This window comes from Cetorhinus maximus, chromosome 14, assembly GCF_964194155.1.
Source record: "Cetorhinus maximus chromosome 14, sCetMax3.hap1.1, whole genome shotgun sequence".
NCBI lineage: Eukaryota > Metazoa > Chordata > Chondrichthyes > Lamniformes > Cetorhinidae > Cetorhinus > Cetorhinus maximus.
In genome coordinates, this window is record NC_135892.1 from 108481763 (window position 1) to 108498027 (window position 16265).

Sequence of the window (16265 nt, forward strand, 5' to 3'; positions counted from 1 at the left end):
TCCCAGTTTCTCCAGCACCGTCACATCTGTTCCAATGATGCAATTTTCGATGCCAACGCTTCTGACATGTCTTCCTTTTTCCTCAACCAAGGGCTCACGCTACTCCCCGCAACCTACAACCTTGTAGAACCCTCAACCTTGTTGTTCCATTTCATGCACTTCTGCTCTCAGCCCTTCCCCTCCCCTTCAGAACTATGATGGGGTTCTCCTTGTCCCCACATTCCAACCCACCAGCCTCCGCATTCAACAGATCATCCTGTACTACTTTTTGTTATCTCCAGCGACCACCCCTTTCAGCATTCCAAAGGAACTGCTTCCTCTGTGACACTTTGGCCCACTCCTCAATCACCTCCAACAACCCCTCTCCTTCCCACAGTACCTTTCCAAGCGAGCAGAGAATAAGCAACATCTTTTACCTCCTCTCTCCTCACCATCCAAGGCCCCAAACACTTCTCCCAGGGGAAGCAGCGATTTATGTGTACTTCTGTCGATTTAGGATAATGTACTCGCTGCTCACACTATGATCTGCTCTAGATTGGGCAGGCCAAATGCTGACTGGGTGACCACCATGTGGAACACCTCCGTTCAGTCTCCAAGCATGACCCTCAGCTTTTGGTCATCTGTCATTTTAATTCTCCACCTCGTTCCCACTCTGACCTTCTGTCCTGGGCTCTAGCATTGTTCCAATTGTTTAAGAGAATGAGAGGTGATCTTACTGAAACGTATGAGATCCTGAGGGGATTTGATAGGATGGATACCGGGAGGATGTTTCCACTTGTTGGAGAGACTAGAACTAGGGAACACAGTTTAAGAATGAGAGGTCTTCCTTTTAAGACGGAGATGAGAAACTTTTTCTCTCAGAGGGTTGTTAGCATTTGGAATTCTCTTCCCCAGAAAACTGTGGAGGGTGGGTCATTGAATTTATTCAAGGCTGAGTTGGACATATTTTCGATAGACAGGGAGTCAAGGGTTATGGGGGACAGACAGGAGGGTGGAGTTGAGACCACAACCAGATCAGCCATGATCTTATATGGCGGAGAAGGCTCGAAGGGCTGAACAGCCTCCTCCTGCTCCTAAGTCCTATGTTCCTATGGTCAAAATGATAGGTCTTAAAGAGTGTCTTAAAGGAGGAGAGAGAGAGGTCAAGAAGCAGAGAGGTTTACAGAGGGAATTCAAGAGGTTAGAATCCAGACAGCTGAAGCTACAGCCACCAATAGTGGAGTGCTGAATGGGCCAGAATTGGAGGGGTGCAGATATCTTGGGGGGCCTTCAGGGCTGAAGGAGGCTACACAGAAAGGGAGGGAGGTCATGGAGGGATTTGAAGACAGGGGTAAGAATTTTAAAATTGAAGTGATGCAAGACTGGGAGCCAGTGTCGGTCAGTGAGCACAGGAGTGATTGTGAAACAGGGTTTAGTGCGAATTAGGCAACAGGCAGCAGAGCTTTGGTTAGGATGGTGGAAGTATTGGAGTAGTCAAATCCAGAGGTGGCAAAGGCATGGATGAAGGTTTCAGCAGCTGATGAGCTGAGGCAGGGGTGGAGACAGGTGATGTGATGGAGGTGGCAAAGGGCAGTATTGGTGATGCAGGGGTAACCTTCTTGCATGTGTTCCTTTAGAAACTGCTGGCAGACGAGAGGCTGGTGTCTGCGGAGAAGGAGCTGGAGGAGAGACAGCTGCTGAATCAGATGCTGGACTCCATGAAGATTACCCCCTTTTTGAATGAAGACCTACAAGTGGAAGTCATGAAGGTGATCGCTGATTTATAAAATGCTAACTTACATAAGGGCGGTTGACCCCTTGAAAGAGTTATTGCTTACGATGGGGTGCCCCTCATCTAGGCAGGGTTACCTGTTAAAGGGAAATAAAAGCAAAATGCTGCAGATGCCGGAGATCTGAAATAAAAACAGCAAATGCTGGAAAAACTCAGCAGGTCCGGCAACGTCTATGGAGAGAGAAACAGAATTGACGTTTCAATGTGACTTCTTCGGAACTGAGCTCTCCTTCGGAGTTCTGAAGACAAGTCATATTAGAGTCGAAACGCTAACTCTGTTTCTCCCTCCACAGATGCTGCCTGATCTGTTGAGTTTTTCCAGCGCTTTCTGTTTTTATCATGGTTAAAGGGATTGGCTTCGAAATTCCAGCGAAACCATATGCCGCTGCTGGACTGAGAAGGATTCCTGAACCCTGACCCCACGCATCGAATGCTCCAGACCTTCCCACCTGAAATCCCAGGGACAGGGTATAGCAGGGTGAGTGGACCATTCGAGGGGATATGCACCCTGACTGAGGTGAGGAACATCAGAGCAAACAGCTGGGGAAGGCAAAGGCCAAAAATGGCCAACGATTTCAATGTCACCGATTCTCTTTGGGTGGTTCTTGGGGTAACACACTTGCCCTGTGAGGCATAAGGTTGTGGGTTCAAGTGCCACTCTAGGCTGACACTCCAGTGCAGTACTGAGGGAATGCTGCATGGTTACAGCATGTCTGTCAGGTAAGATGTTAAACCAAGACCCTGGTGAATCTCCTCTGCACCCCCTCCAGGGCAATCACATCCTTCCTATAATGTGGCGACCAGAACTGCGCACAGTACTCCAGCTGTGGCCTCACCAAGGTTCTATACAACTCCAACATGCCCTCCCTACTTTTGTAATCTAAGCCTCGATTGATAAAGGCAAGTGTCCCAAATGCATTTTTCACCACCCCACTAATGTGCCCCTCTGCCTGGGATGTTAATGGCGCTATATAAATGTAAGTCTTTTCTTTTGGGGCCTTTGGAAGGCTGAGGATGGGATGCCTATGTGCTTTCACCTGGCAACATCCAACTGGGCCTAGATATAAGAGTATGGGCCAAATTCCCAGGATATCTGCCTCAGAGCTGTTGTGTGAATTCAGGAGAGAAGGTGGAAGAGTTCCCTGTACGTGATATGTGATGGTCAAGGCACAAGGTAACCAGAGCACAGTTCAACCCCACGGTCTCAACCCGAACCCCCTCCTCATCTGCCACAGTTTGAAGACAAACATTGATGGAATGTGGTAGAATTGCAGAGAAACAGCCACTTCTGCGGTTTTGTGGAGATTGTGACCCAGTTTGAGGTTTTTCCTCTGATAATTTTGTTCTCTTTGCTTCTTTGAAAGGTGCTACTTTGCATCACATATTCATCGACCTTTGAAATCAACGGCAGTGCAGTGCTGAAGATTGCTGAGGTAACACTGCTCATGTGTTTGGGTTCGACAAAGTGCGTCTCTATGTGTGTGTGTGTTGTGTGCGTGTGTGTGTGTGTGTGTGTGTGTGTTGTGTGTGCATGTGTGCATGTGTGTGTGTGTGTGTGTGTGTGTGTTGTGTGTGTGTGTGTGTTGTGTGTGTGTGTGTTGTGTGTGTGTGTGTTGTGTGTGTTGTGTGTGTGTGTTGTGTGTGTTGTGTGTGTGTGTGTTTGTGTTGTGTGTGTGTGTGTGTGTGTGTGTGTGTGCGTGTGTGTGCGTGTGTGCGTGTGTGCGTGTGTGTGTGTGTGTGTTGTGTGCGTGTGTGTGTGTTGTGTGTGTGTGTGTGTGCGTGTGTGTGCGTGTGTGTGTGTGTGTGTGTGTTGTGTGTGTGTGTGTTTGTGTGTGTGTGTGTGTGTGTTGTCTCTAAAGTGTTTTAGAATGTTCTGAAGTTGGGAGAGGAACGTTTTCAATGCAAGCTTTTTCTTTCACTTCCCATCATCAAGCTGACCTTTTGTTTCAGCTCAGTTGATCACACACTTGTCTCTAAGTCTCAAGGTCGACTCCCACTCCAGAGTCTTGAGTGCAAAAAACCCCAGGGATCGCTGTACCTTTGGAAGTGCCATTTTTCAAATGAGACATTCAACCAAGGCTCCATTTACCTGCTTGGGTAGATGTAAAAAAATCCCATGGCACTATTTTGAAGAAGAGCAGGGGGGAGTTCTCCCCGGTGTCCTGGCCAATGCTTATCCCTCAATCAACATCACAAAAATGAACAGATTATCTGTTCATTATCATCTTGTGGGAACTTGCTGTGCATATATTGGAAAAATAGGAGCAGGAGTAGACCACACGCCCATCAAACTTGCTTCGCCATTCAATATGATCAGGGCTGATCTTGCTTCAGCTCCACTTTCCTGCCTGTTCCCTATATCCCTTGACTCCCTGGGAGACTAAAAAATCTGTCAATTGCAGACTTAAATATATCCAACGATGGAGCATCCACAACCCTTTGTGGTAGAGAATTCCAAAGACTCACTATCTTTTCAATGAAGAAGTTTCTCCTCATCTCAGTCCTAAATGATTGGCCCCTTATCCTGAAACCGTGCCCCCGTGTTCTAGATTCCCCAACCAGGGGAAACAACCTCTCAGTGTTGACTCAATAAAGCCCCTTCAGAACCTTGAATGTTTCAATGAGATCGCCTCCCATTCTTCTAAACTCCAGAGAATGTAGGCCCAGTTTGCTCAGCCTCTCATCATAGGACAGCCTCCTCATCCCAGGGACCAATCTAATGAACTTTACCTGCACTGCCTCCAATTGGCTACCATGTTTCCTAAACTGCACCAGTGACTACAATTCAAAAGAGTTTAATTGGTTGTAAAGGGCCTTGAGACGTCTGGTGGTCATGAAAGGCGCTATATAAATGCGAGTCTTTCCCCTTTTGAGTGCCAGTGAGGGACGGGCTTCAATTTGACCTCAATCTGTGTAGCAGAAACCATGCTAGTGGAAAGATTATGTCGCCCAGGTTACTTACCCTCCCTGGAACCCATCTATTATTTGGACACTTCACACATTGCTCCTTGTGGAATCTTGCTGTGCCATACATTAGCTGCTGCATTCGCCTATATTCCAGCAGTGGCTACATTTCCCTAAATACTAAGCTCACACGCTCACACGTGAAGCAAGCAGTGGCCAATATGTAGATGCAGGGTGTTGAATTTCCTGTTCCTCCCCGGTAACTCCAATGGAAGAGCTTCAGAAACCCTCAGGGGGAACAACCAAAGACTAACCCCCAACCCCCACTTCAACCCTCCCCCCGTGCACCATCCCCCCACCGTCAACTTCAACCTCCACCATAACTCAACCCTGTGAGCCTATTGCACAGTGACTGGTGGCTTTTACTGCCCGCTTCATGACCTTTCTCCTTGTTGTTGTGAACCAGGTTTGCATCGAGACTTACATGGCCAGCTGTCACCAGCGCAGTATCAACACAGCCGTGCGGGCTACCCTCAGCCAGATGTTGAGTGACCTGACTCAGCAGCTCCGTCTCAAGCAGGAGAGTGAGGTGAGGCGTCACGTCGACAACCAGGGGCTGCCCCAGCTGTCTGTCGCTCGCTTTCTTGCCTGTGGCATGTTTCTGGGTCTGGGCTGGTTTTCCCAGATGGATCGGAGCTCAACTGTGCCAAAACGTCGGGGTAGAGGGAGAGATGTAACAGCATTACCGCAATCTTAGCCATGGTGACTCAGAGCAAATGGGGAGATGTGAGGGAGGTGGTGTTAGTAATGTAGTGTTGACACGCTAAATGTTCTCAGAATAGGTCTTTCACTGCGGAGGACAAGGAGGGGAAAGATCCCGTGGATTTTGAGGATTGGAACTAATTGGTTGGCGCTCTCTAAAGGAGCTGAAAGCGGCATGATGGGCCGAATGGCTTCCTTCTGTGCTGCATCATCCTCTGATCCTACAGAATGTGTGTGCACATTTAGTCGGCTCAGGATGGGGGTGGCTTGTTTGGTTGCTGCGCCATTCAATGTGCTCATTGGATGACATTAGAGGTGTGGGAGGTGAATCTTAGCAAAGATACTCCTGATTCTCTGCTGGAATGTGGATAGGAGCTGCACAGAAATCCCAGAGAAATGGAGGGCAAACAGAGAAATCGCCATCCACCTCATCCCCGCCCTGAAATTTAGCCCCGTTACTCTGGCTGTTACTGCTCACCCCAAGTCCCCTTGGCGACCTCCCAATCCTCGGGATGAAGGAAGCCAGTGCTGGCTCTGCCAAAACTTGGAAGTGTTGTGAGCTGTGAGAAGGATAGCGCAGAACTTCAAAAAGGACATAGAGAGGTCGATGGAACGGGCGGTCAAATGGCAGATGAAATTTAATGGGGAGAAAGTGTGAAGTGATTCATTTTGGTAGGAAGAATGAGGCGAGACAATACAAAATAAAGGGTACAATTCTAAAGGGGGTGTTGGAGCAGAGGCACCTGGTGGGGGTGGGTGGGGTTCATGTGTGGGAAGGCAGGTTGAGAGATTGGTTAATAAAGCAAATAACATCCTGAGATTTATAAATAGGGGCATGGAGTGGAGAAAGCAAGCAAGTTATGATTTACCTGTATTAACCTGTATTAAACACTGGTCCAACCTCAGCTGGGGTAGTGCGTTCGTCTCTGCTCACCACACTTTAAGATCCATGAGGCTGGTTCCAGGGCTGAGGAACCTCAGTTATATGGACAGATTTGTGAAGCTGGGGTTTTTCTACTTGGCAAAGAGAAGGTTGAGAAAAGACTTTGATAAAATTTTGATTCAAAATCACGAGGGGCCGGGGTAGTGGGGAATGATGTGGGGCAAGTGGAACATTTTCCAGTTGGAGAGCATTTGGGAAACGGATATTTAAACATTCTTTAGGCTCAGAGCAAGTAATGGAAAGGGATAAGGAAAATTCGAAGGTATAAATACTTAACCGGAAGAGGGCTAATATCCTAGGAAGTTGGGAAGGGATCTGGCCCGGGTAAAATGGAAACAAAGATGATCAGTTAATTTTTACGCCCACTACCCCAAATAATCAAAGGGAAACTGCAAAATGGTGGTTAGAATCTTGGATCCCACCTCCCCCCCCTCAATGCCACTAGCTCTTGCCACAATCCCACAGAAGTAAACGTGTAATGGAATTAAGGAGAAAAGACGCGATTCCGTAAATAAGATAGAGAACGAATAGACCACAAGACAGCCCAATCCCCTACCTTATAGAATTCATAGATAGTAGGTAAATGATTGAGAATTTAATGAACTCAACTTGATAGCATATGATCTATGAGCTTTAACACAAAATGCAGGGGAGCGCAGCAAACCTATGGTTTCCATTCGGTAAAGTAAGGAGACCTGCATTTTGCAATGTATTGTAATTATTTATTTACTGCAATGATCATGGTTGTGCAATTCTTTTATTATTTTGTACTTTATTTTTATTTCAATGATTGTCTCTAACTGTGTTATGGATTAGGATTACTTGTTTTATTTGTATTGCCGTCACAATTCAGCACCTGCCCCCTTGGTGATTTACCAATAAACCTATTATCGACCTATCTAGAATTTGAGCATTGCTGAAGGAAGAGACATTTTTTGTTGAAGCTTTTCATCTTGCACTCATCAGGACAATTCACAAGAACACCAATGTCAGGGGAAAAGAACATATTTAGACTGTATGAGAAGAGAGTGCACTCTCTTCCTTCAAAAGGCGGTGGAAGCAGAGTCTTTGGATATTTTTAAAGCAGAGCTAGATAGATTCTTGATTAACAAGGGGACGAAAGGTTATCGGGGGTAGGCAGGAATGTGGAGTTGAGGTCACAATCAGATCAGCCATGATCTATTGAATGGGCAGAGCAGGCTCGAGGGGCTGAGTGGCCTGCTCCTGCTCCTAATTTGTATGTTCGTATGTAACCTCTACCTCACAGCGTTTAAACACTTTAACGTTCCTTTGCGTTCCTGTCACAGATGAATATCTCCGTCCACGTGTGTGTGGCTGTACAGGTTGATAGCTGATCTTACTAAGCAGATGATTTTCTTTCTCTTGGCAGAGCGAGGATGCCCGCCCTGTGCAGGAGGAGCACCACAACAAAGGTAAAAACCTGTCAGCAAACTGCTGTGGGGCATAAACATCGGCACTGCATTGTTGGGCCTAATGGCCTGTTCCTGTGCTCTTCCTACTTTGTAATGCTTGGTGGCAGGTCTTTGGAATTTATTTTGAAGGTTACGGGTGTCACCAAGCTTACGTATAGAATCATTCAGAAGGAGGCCATTCAGCCCTGTTGTGCCTGTGCTGGCTTTTGGAAAGAGCTAGCTAATTAACCCATTGAAGGAAAGGAGATTGAGGAGAGATCTGATAGAGGTGTACAAAATTATGACTGGTTTAGATAAGGTAGACAAGCAAAAGTTGATCCCATTCACTGATGGTACAAGGGCTAGTGGAGACGGATTTAAGATTTTGGGCAAGAGATAATGCGGGGATGTGAGGAAGAACTTTCTTACACAGCGAGTGGTAATGAGCTGGAACTCACTGCTCTCAAGGATGTTGGAAGCAAAGGCGATTAATGATTTTAAAAGGAAATTGGATGGACACTTGAGGGAAATAAACTCGCAGAGCCACAGGGATAGAGCAGAGAATGGGACTGACTAGATTGTTCTACAGAAGCTGGCATGGACTCAATGGGCTGATTGGCCTCCGGTGCCATAATGATTCTATGACTCCCACTCCCCTTCTGCCTTTCCACCCTTTCCCTCTAGCCCTGAAAGTTTTTCCCCTTCAAGTATTTATCCAATTTCCTTTTGAAAGTTACTACTGAATCTGCTTCACCACCCAAAGTGCGTTCCCAACAACTCATTGTGTAAAAAAGAAATTCTTCTCATTGATCTCCCCGTCTGATTTTTTTTGTCCAAATAAGCTTCTTAGGTGGTAATTTAATTTGTCAATCAATTTGTCTCCACTGGTACCTCCCCTAGTGTGGGGACATCTGTCAAAATGCCCTCCCCAGGCACATTCCAGGTCCTGAAACATGTGATCTGTGATTGTCCTTTTGGGTGGATTCTCACATGCCCACCATCCAGGCCTTACTGACATCGCCATGATAATACTGGATTAAATGGCTGGGATTTATGTGCTCCTCCTTTAAGATGCTCATTACAGTCTACTCTTTGACCAAACTATTGGCCACCTATCCTAATATTCCCTATAGTGGTTTGGTTTCAGATACGTTCCTGTGAAGTGCCTTGGGGGCATTTTACGATGCCAAGTTGTTGTTGTTGTTGTTGTTTGGGCTTTCCTCATTCCATAGAACCATAGAACTATAGAAAAGTTACAGGACAGAAGGAGGCCATTCGGCCCATCTTGTCCATGCCAGCCCGAGGACACCCAGGTGCCCTTTCTAATCCCACCTTCCTGCACCCAGCCCATAGCCCTGCAGTTTACAGCACTTAAGGTGCAGTTCCAGGCACTTTTCAAAGAGTTTAGAGTTCCCGCCTCTACCACCAACTTGGGCAGTGAATTCCAGACATCCACTACCCTCTGCGTAAAAAAGCTCTTCCTCATGTCCCCCCTACACCTTCTGCCACTTATCTTGAATCTAAGTCTCCTGGTTCTAGAATTCTTCACCAAAGGAAACAATTTTATCCTGTCCACTCTATCTATTCCCCTCATAATTTTGTACAGCTCAATCAAGTCACCTCTCAGCCTTCTTGGTTCTAAGGAAAATAACCCCAACCTGTCCAATCTCTCCTCGTAGCTACACTTTTCTAACCCTGGCAACATTCGTAAACCTCCTCTGCACTCTCTCCATGTGTTCTCCTGTTATTACTGAAGTCTGTGCCAGGTTTCCAATACTTTGTTGAGTTTTCTGAAGTGTTTGAATTGGTTTGAACCTCTTGTGTTTGCACCCCTTTTGCCAGGCTCTTCAGTCTCTGTCGAGTCTCTGTGTGAGGATGTGGTCTCAGTGCTCGCCGTCCTTTACGAGAAGCTGCAGAGAGTTGTGAAGTAAGTGGACTCTATCGGAACATGGCTCAGTGTTCAAAAAGTTTTTCCAAGGATTTATAAACCTCTCCAGCTCAGGCCCAACCACCACCCACACATAGACATTTCAGCATTGACTGGAAATCCAAGCCAAAACTATTCAGGATGGTCTGGCTCGTGATTGGACAGGGAAGTCCCCTACCCATACCCAACTGGGCCATGGGGATTGCGGGGAGTGGGACTGACTGAGTTGATCTTGCAGAAAGACAGCATGGACACGATGGGCTGAATGGCCTCCTTCTGTGCCGTTATCATCCTATGGTTCTATGATTTAACAAGGTTCTGCCCACAGCCACAACCCACTGCTTTGGGAATCATGGTTGCCTCAGCTAAGCAACCCGGCAAATTAACCTTGTAAATAATATGGCACCCCTTCAGTCTCCGTGGAGTGTACAATTGTGCTAAAGTACAGTTCTCACCACTGAAAATGTCCATGTTTGAAATGGACAGTCACCACTTAGCCATAAGCATTAACCATTTCCATTAGCGCAGTTTCAAAGTGGCCAGTTAGAGTGTCTCAAATACTGGGAATGTTTTTTTTTGTTTGTGGGATGTGAGCCTCAATGGCAAGGCCAGCATTTATTGCCCGTCCCTAATTGCCCTTGAGAAGGTGGTGATGGTGAGCTGTCTTCTTGAACCGCTGCAGTCCATGTGGTGTAGGTACACCCACAGTGCTGTTAGGGAGGGAGTTCCAGGATTTTGACCCAGTGACATTGAAGGAACGGTGATATATTTACAAGTCAGGATGGTGAGTGACTTGGACGGGATCTTCCAGGTGGTGGTGTTCCCATGTGTCTGCTGCTTTGTCCTTCTCAGTGGTAGAGGTCGTGGGTTTGGAAGGTGCTGTCGAAGGAAGCTTGGTGAGTTGCTGCAGTGCATCTTGTAGGTGTTACACACTGCTGCTACTGTGTGCCAGTGGTGGAGGGAGTGAATATTTAAGGTGGTGGATGGGGTGCCAATCAAGCGGGGCTGCTTTGTCCTGGATGATGTCAAGCTTCTTGAGTGTTGTTGGAGCTGCACTCATCCAGGCAAGTGGAGAGTACTTCATCATACTCCTGATAATGGTGGACAAGCTTTGGGGAGTCAGGAGGTAAGCTACTCACTGTCAAATTCCCAACCTCGGATTTGCTCTTGTAGCCATAGTATTTATATGGCTAGTCCAGTTCCGTTTCTGGTCAATGGTAACCCCAGGACATTGATGATGGGGGAATTCAGCGATGGTAATGCCATTGAATGTTAAGGGGAGATGGTTAGATTTCTTCTTACTGGAGATGGTCATTGCCTGGCATTTATGTGCTGCAAATGTTATTTTCCACTTATCAGTCCAAGCCTGAAAGTTGTACAAGTATTGCTGCATATGGGCACAGGCTGCTTTAGTATCTGAGGAATTGTGAATGGCACTGAACATTGTGCAATCATCAGTTATCGTCCCCACTTCTGACCTTATGATGGAAGGAAGGTCATGGATGAAGCAGCTGAAGTTAGTTGGGCCTAGGACACTACCCTGAGGAACTCCTGCAGCGATGTCCTGTGACTGAGACGACTGACATCCAACAGCCACAACCATCTTCCTTTGTCCAAGGAGTGACTCCAACCAGTGGAGAGTTTTCCCCCTGATTCCGATTGACTTCAATTTTGCAAGGGCTCCTTGAAGCCTCACTCGGTCAAATGTCACCTTGACAGTCACTCTCACCTCACCTCTGTAATTTAATTGTTTTGTCCATGTTTGGACCATGGATGTAATGAGTTCTGGAGCTGAGTGGGCTTAGCGGAACCCAATCTGAGCGTGAGTGAGCAGGGCACTGCTTGATAGCACTGTCGACTGCCCCTTCTATCATTTTGCTGATTTTGCTTTGTTTTGAGTAAATGTGGTTATGCACTAGTTCACTCCTTGTCAAGTTGCTATGAGTGCAAAGACACATGTAAGCAAGTGATGTTTTGTAAATTGTTCGATTCTCTTTTGCATATTTAAATTCTTATAATCCCCTCAGAGTGGGGTGGGTTTACAGTCTGGACTAAGCACTGATGCAGTTTGATTAAACCTTGCATTGCATGCAGCCATGCTCAGGAACATCAATGACGTGCTCAGGAGAATCAGTGATGTGCTCAGGAACATCAATGATGTGCTGCAACATTCTGGCCGACGTATTGTAGCAGGTCCACCAAGTTATCCCAGCCCAGGGCAAATCGCGAGCACACAAACACTAGTGACAAGTACCGCGGACTAAACTAAATACTGCTGCACATAGACCTTACAGCTAGTTGTTCTTTCATGAACCTATTGCTGCTTTGTCCATGGGATCAATGTGAATGTCTGATTGAACTCTGACCTCTTACTTCCAGTAGTAACCAGCAGTTGCAGCTCCTGTACCTCGAGTGTATCCTCTCCATGCTCAACAGCTCTTCTCCTGTCATGCATCGTCATAAAGGTTTCACAGATCTCTTGTGGTGAGTGGCGTTATTGGTTTATTTGCCATCTCCTTCATTTGAATCTGTGTCATTTTAGGCACTGGGCCACCCTTTAGCCAATACCTGCACAAGCTGCTCTCTGTCAAGCGACTGTCCGCCAGCCTCAGCAGTGAGTTTCCGTCACTGGTTTTATGGTTCTGTTGCACATTGCAGGAAGCACTGACTGAAATGGTAACAGGGAAAGGACTGGAAACTATCAGTCAACGCGGATGTGCCAACTAATGACTCATGTTGGGTTAGTCAGACTATTCAACTTTGAAGGGCATCACAGCCCACCCCAATCCTTCCTGACTGCTCTTTCACACAGATCCCGCCACATTCCCCGCTGAACGGCAGTCAGGAGACCCCATTCGGCCCATCGTGCCTGTTGCTGGCTCTTTGACAGAGCTATCCAATTAGTTCCATTCCCCAAAATCTGCAGGATTTTTTTTCCCCATCCCCCTCTGAGGCCTGTTTTCAGCGACCCAAACACTGGCCCCGAGGCCGAGATTGATAAATTCAAACACAGGACTGAACCCTCCCTGCTCCTCCATGACCATGTACCCACAAGAGGATGTTGGATTTACTGACTGCACCACCAGGGGGCGACATCAGTGTAAATGGCCACTCCCTTGGGAGCATGACGCATGAGTTAACTCATGTTCAAGTCAATGTCGTGTTCAGAATGTGCCACACCAGAAGGTAGATTATTCACCAGGGGTTACACCTGAACCTAATGTTGCTAATAGTCCAGGATCATCCTGGAATCTCCAGGAATTGAGGTTGGTGGTCCAGAACTTGAATCTCACTGAAAAGAGAGACATGTTGCAAAGCTTCCCATCTTGCACTCATTAGGACAAATGCAAGAGTACCAAATTTCAGACAATCACAGCAATTTATACTACAGGAGAAAAGGGTGCCAATTGGTTGGCAAGTCTACTCTGATTGGCTGAGAAGTTGCCGCAGTGAAAGCAACAGGGAACTGTAGGCTCCCCAAGCTCCTGGGAAATTCAAAGAAAGGCAGAAGGCTTGAACATATTTCTTTTGTTTGTAGGGAGCAGGTCCCTGCATTTGAATGTATGTCACTTCCAGTAAGCGTAAATGAGCCACATTACAAGCTCAACTGGCTATCTTAAATTGGTTGTTAGTGTAACTATTAGCGCACTCAGGATTGTTCAGCAAGTACTGTCCAATCACAGAATCACACCTAACAGCAGACATTTTGATTTGGGTTTTGCAAGCGTTGAGTGGTTGAGTACGCTCTGTTCTCTGCCCATTACAAACAACCAAATGGATTTTGTGATCGTTTGAAATTTGGCATTCTTGCATTTGTCCTGACGAATGAAAGATGAAAAGCTTCATCAACATGTCTCTCTTCTCAGCAAGATTTGAATTGAAGCTTAATCTCCAGGGCAAACAATTAATCTCCTGCAAACAAACTGGAGGAAAACAGCTGTGACTGGCTGGAGTGGTTGGAGGTGGGAGGTCATGTGATCAAATCTCCAGGTCCAACCAGAGTTGGCAACCCACCCTACCTGCACCCTATTCAAACAGAAAACACTAGTAACAAGTAGCATTTATTATTGTGGAGTTCAGAATCATTTTCAGAACAATCTCCAGCCACCAGTCTGATATCGAATCCTAGAACTTTCAATGGAGGGAGGCCATTGGGTTGGGTTCCAGGCTCTTTACTGTCACCCCATTGTCCCTTATCCCATTTCCAAGCCATTTTCTCCAAGCCCTTCGAACTCTTTCTTTGTCAAATCATGGTCTCCAGGCAACTGTATAAAAACAGCAGGTTTTGTGGATCAGAGCCTTTTAATCTTTTTAAGCCTCGTTCTCCATAGAACCATCTACTTCTGTCCTAACTTGTACCTAGTCCTGTTCCCCAGTATGTTCTCTGGCCCAGTTATAAGTAATGCCTCGATTTTAAAATTCTCATTCTTGTTTTCAAATCCCTCCATGGCCTCACCCCTCCCTATCTCTGTAACCTCTTCAAGCCTCTACAATAACCTGAGTCACCTGTGCTCCTCCTATACTGACCTCTTGAGCATGGCCAATTTTAATCACTCCATCATTGGTGGGCCAGGCCTTCAGTTGCCTAGGCCCAAGCTCTCAAATTCCCTCATTAAACCTCTCCTCCTCTCTGCTTCACTTTCCTCATTAAGACTCTCCTTAAAATCTAGCTCTTTGGTCATCTGCCCTAATACCCCCTTATAGTGGCGCGATGTGATCATTTGTTTTAAATGCCTCTGTAAAGCATCTTGGGGCATTTCATTATGTTAAAGGTGCTATACAAATACAAGTTGTTGTTGTTTTTGTTGTTAACGAGGTGCCAAGCTCTTGAAAAAAATCTCTCCCTAAACCTTCCTAAACCTCTCCCTAAATCTCACTCTCCCCCTTTAAGAGGCCACCTACAGTCTACCTCTTTGACAAAGTGTTTGGCCACCCATTCCAATGCGGCCCAGTGTCAATCCTGACCTGATAAAGCTCTTGTGAGGTATCTTGGCAACCGTATGCCGCTAAAAGCGCTATATAAATGCGAGTTGTTGTTGTTGTTGTCCACGGAAACCCCCTTTCCTTGTCGTTGCAGGAAGCAGTTGTGTCCGGCCCTGATCGTCATCCTGGGCAACCCCATCCACGACAAGACCATCTCGTCAGGTCACATGGCCTCATTGACGGAGAGTGAGGCTGCTCCGTCCGGGGTCTCTGATCACGGCCGCGGTTCCGGCTGTTCGTCCACGGCGCCGGCGCTAATCGGGCCGGTGGCGCGCACCATTTATTACATAGCCGCGGAGCTGGTGCGACTGGTCGGCTGTCTGGAGTCACTGAGGCCGGTTCTGCAGTCCCTCTACCATCGCCTTTTGTTGTACCCACCGCCGCAACATCGCGTGGAGGCTATCAAGATCATGAAAGAGGTGAGACGGTATCCTCATGTTCAAAGAAGGAAACCAGCTGCCCTTCACCCCACCTGCACTGGAGGAACAGCTTGGCTAGGGGAGCGGCACGTTCTGGAGCATAAGTCTTCCGTACTATTGCCGGAGTATTGTCAGGGCCCATAGCCTTTGCAGCATCCAGTGCCTTCAGCCGTTTCTTGATATGACCTGGAGTGAATTGAATTGGCTGAAGACTGGCATCTGTGATGCTGGGGACCTCCGGAGGAGGCCGAGATGGAACATCCACTTGGCACTTCTGGCTGAAGATTGTTGGGAATGCTTCAGCCTTGTCTTTCGCACTGACATGCTGGGCTCCTCCATCATTGAGGATGGGGATATTTGTCAGGCCCCCTCCTCCAGTGAGTTGTGACATGGAGTGTGACAGGGAGTGTGACAGGGAGTGTGACAGGGAGTGTGACAGCAAGTGTGTCAGGGAGGGTGTCAGGGAGTGTTACAAAGTGTGACAGGGAGCGTGTCAGGAAGTGTGTCAGGGAGTGTGACAGGAGTGTGACAAAGTGTGACAGGCAGTGTCGTAGAGGGAGTATGACAGGAAGTGTGACAGAGAATGTGACAGAGGAAATGTGACAGGGAGTGTGATCGAGAATATGACAGATTTGTATCATAGATGAAAATATAATTTCATGTTATCTTCATAAAAATAATCTTTGGTATTAAAACAGGTGCCCGTTAAATTAACAAGGCAAAATAACAAGGCTTCATGTTATGTGAAGCTGTGATGGCCCACATTGGGTAATACATTGTTCATCTCTAACACCAATCACTGTCTCCTTATCGTGGTCTTTGTCTTTCTCTAGAAACAATACACTCCCGACTCCTTCTCAAACGTTCATTGCTGCATTCACTTTCCTTTATTCTTTCGTTACCTGGGCAGTGCAGACTGACACTCCAGTGCAGCGTTGTGACAGGGCTGCATTGTCGCAGCTGTGGTCTTTTGGATAAACGCAAGATCCCACCTGCCTGGCTCAGGTAGATGCCAATGGTCCAAAGTAGAGCACTTGGTGAGGGAGGAGTGATGCCGGTGACCTGACCAACATCGCTTCCTCCACCAATAAATAGTTTATAAAAAGAAAGAAATTGCATTTATATTGCACCTTTCACATCCCCA

General features: G+C 46.9%; 1 protein-coding gene across 2 annotated transcripts in view; it reads left to right on the plus strand.

The window, feature by feature from the left end:
* arfgef3 (ARFGEF family member 3) overlaps nt 1–16265 on the plus strand; it is a 140757-nt gene that overhangs the window by 38753 nt on the left and 85739 nt on the right. For both annotated transcript variants that reach the window (XM_078557463.1, XM_078557464.1), the window contains exons 4-10: nt 1617–1748; nt 3136–3204; nt 5142–5264; nt 7771–7813; nt 9635–9719; nt 12099–12203; nt 14797–15121. In XM_078557463.1, the coding sequence (XP_078413589.1) occupies nt 1617–1748; nt 3136–3204; nt 5142–5264; nt 7771–7813; nt 9635–9719; nt 12099–12203; nt 14797–15121 (882 nt within the window). The remainder of the gene's footprint in view (nt 1–1616; nt 1749–3135; nt 3205–5141; nt 5265–7770; nt 7814–9634; nt 9720–12098; nt 12204–14796; nt 15122–16265) is intronic.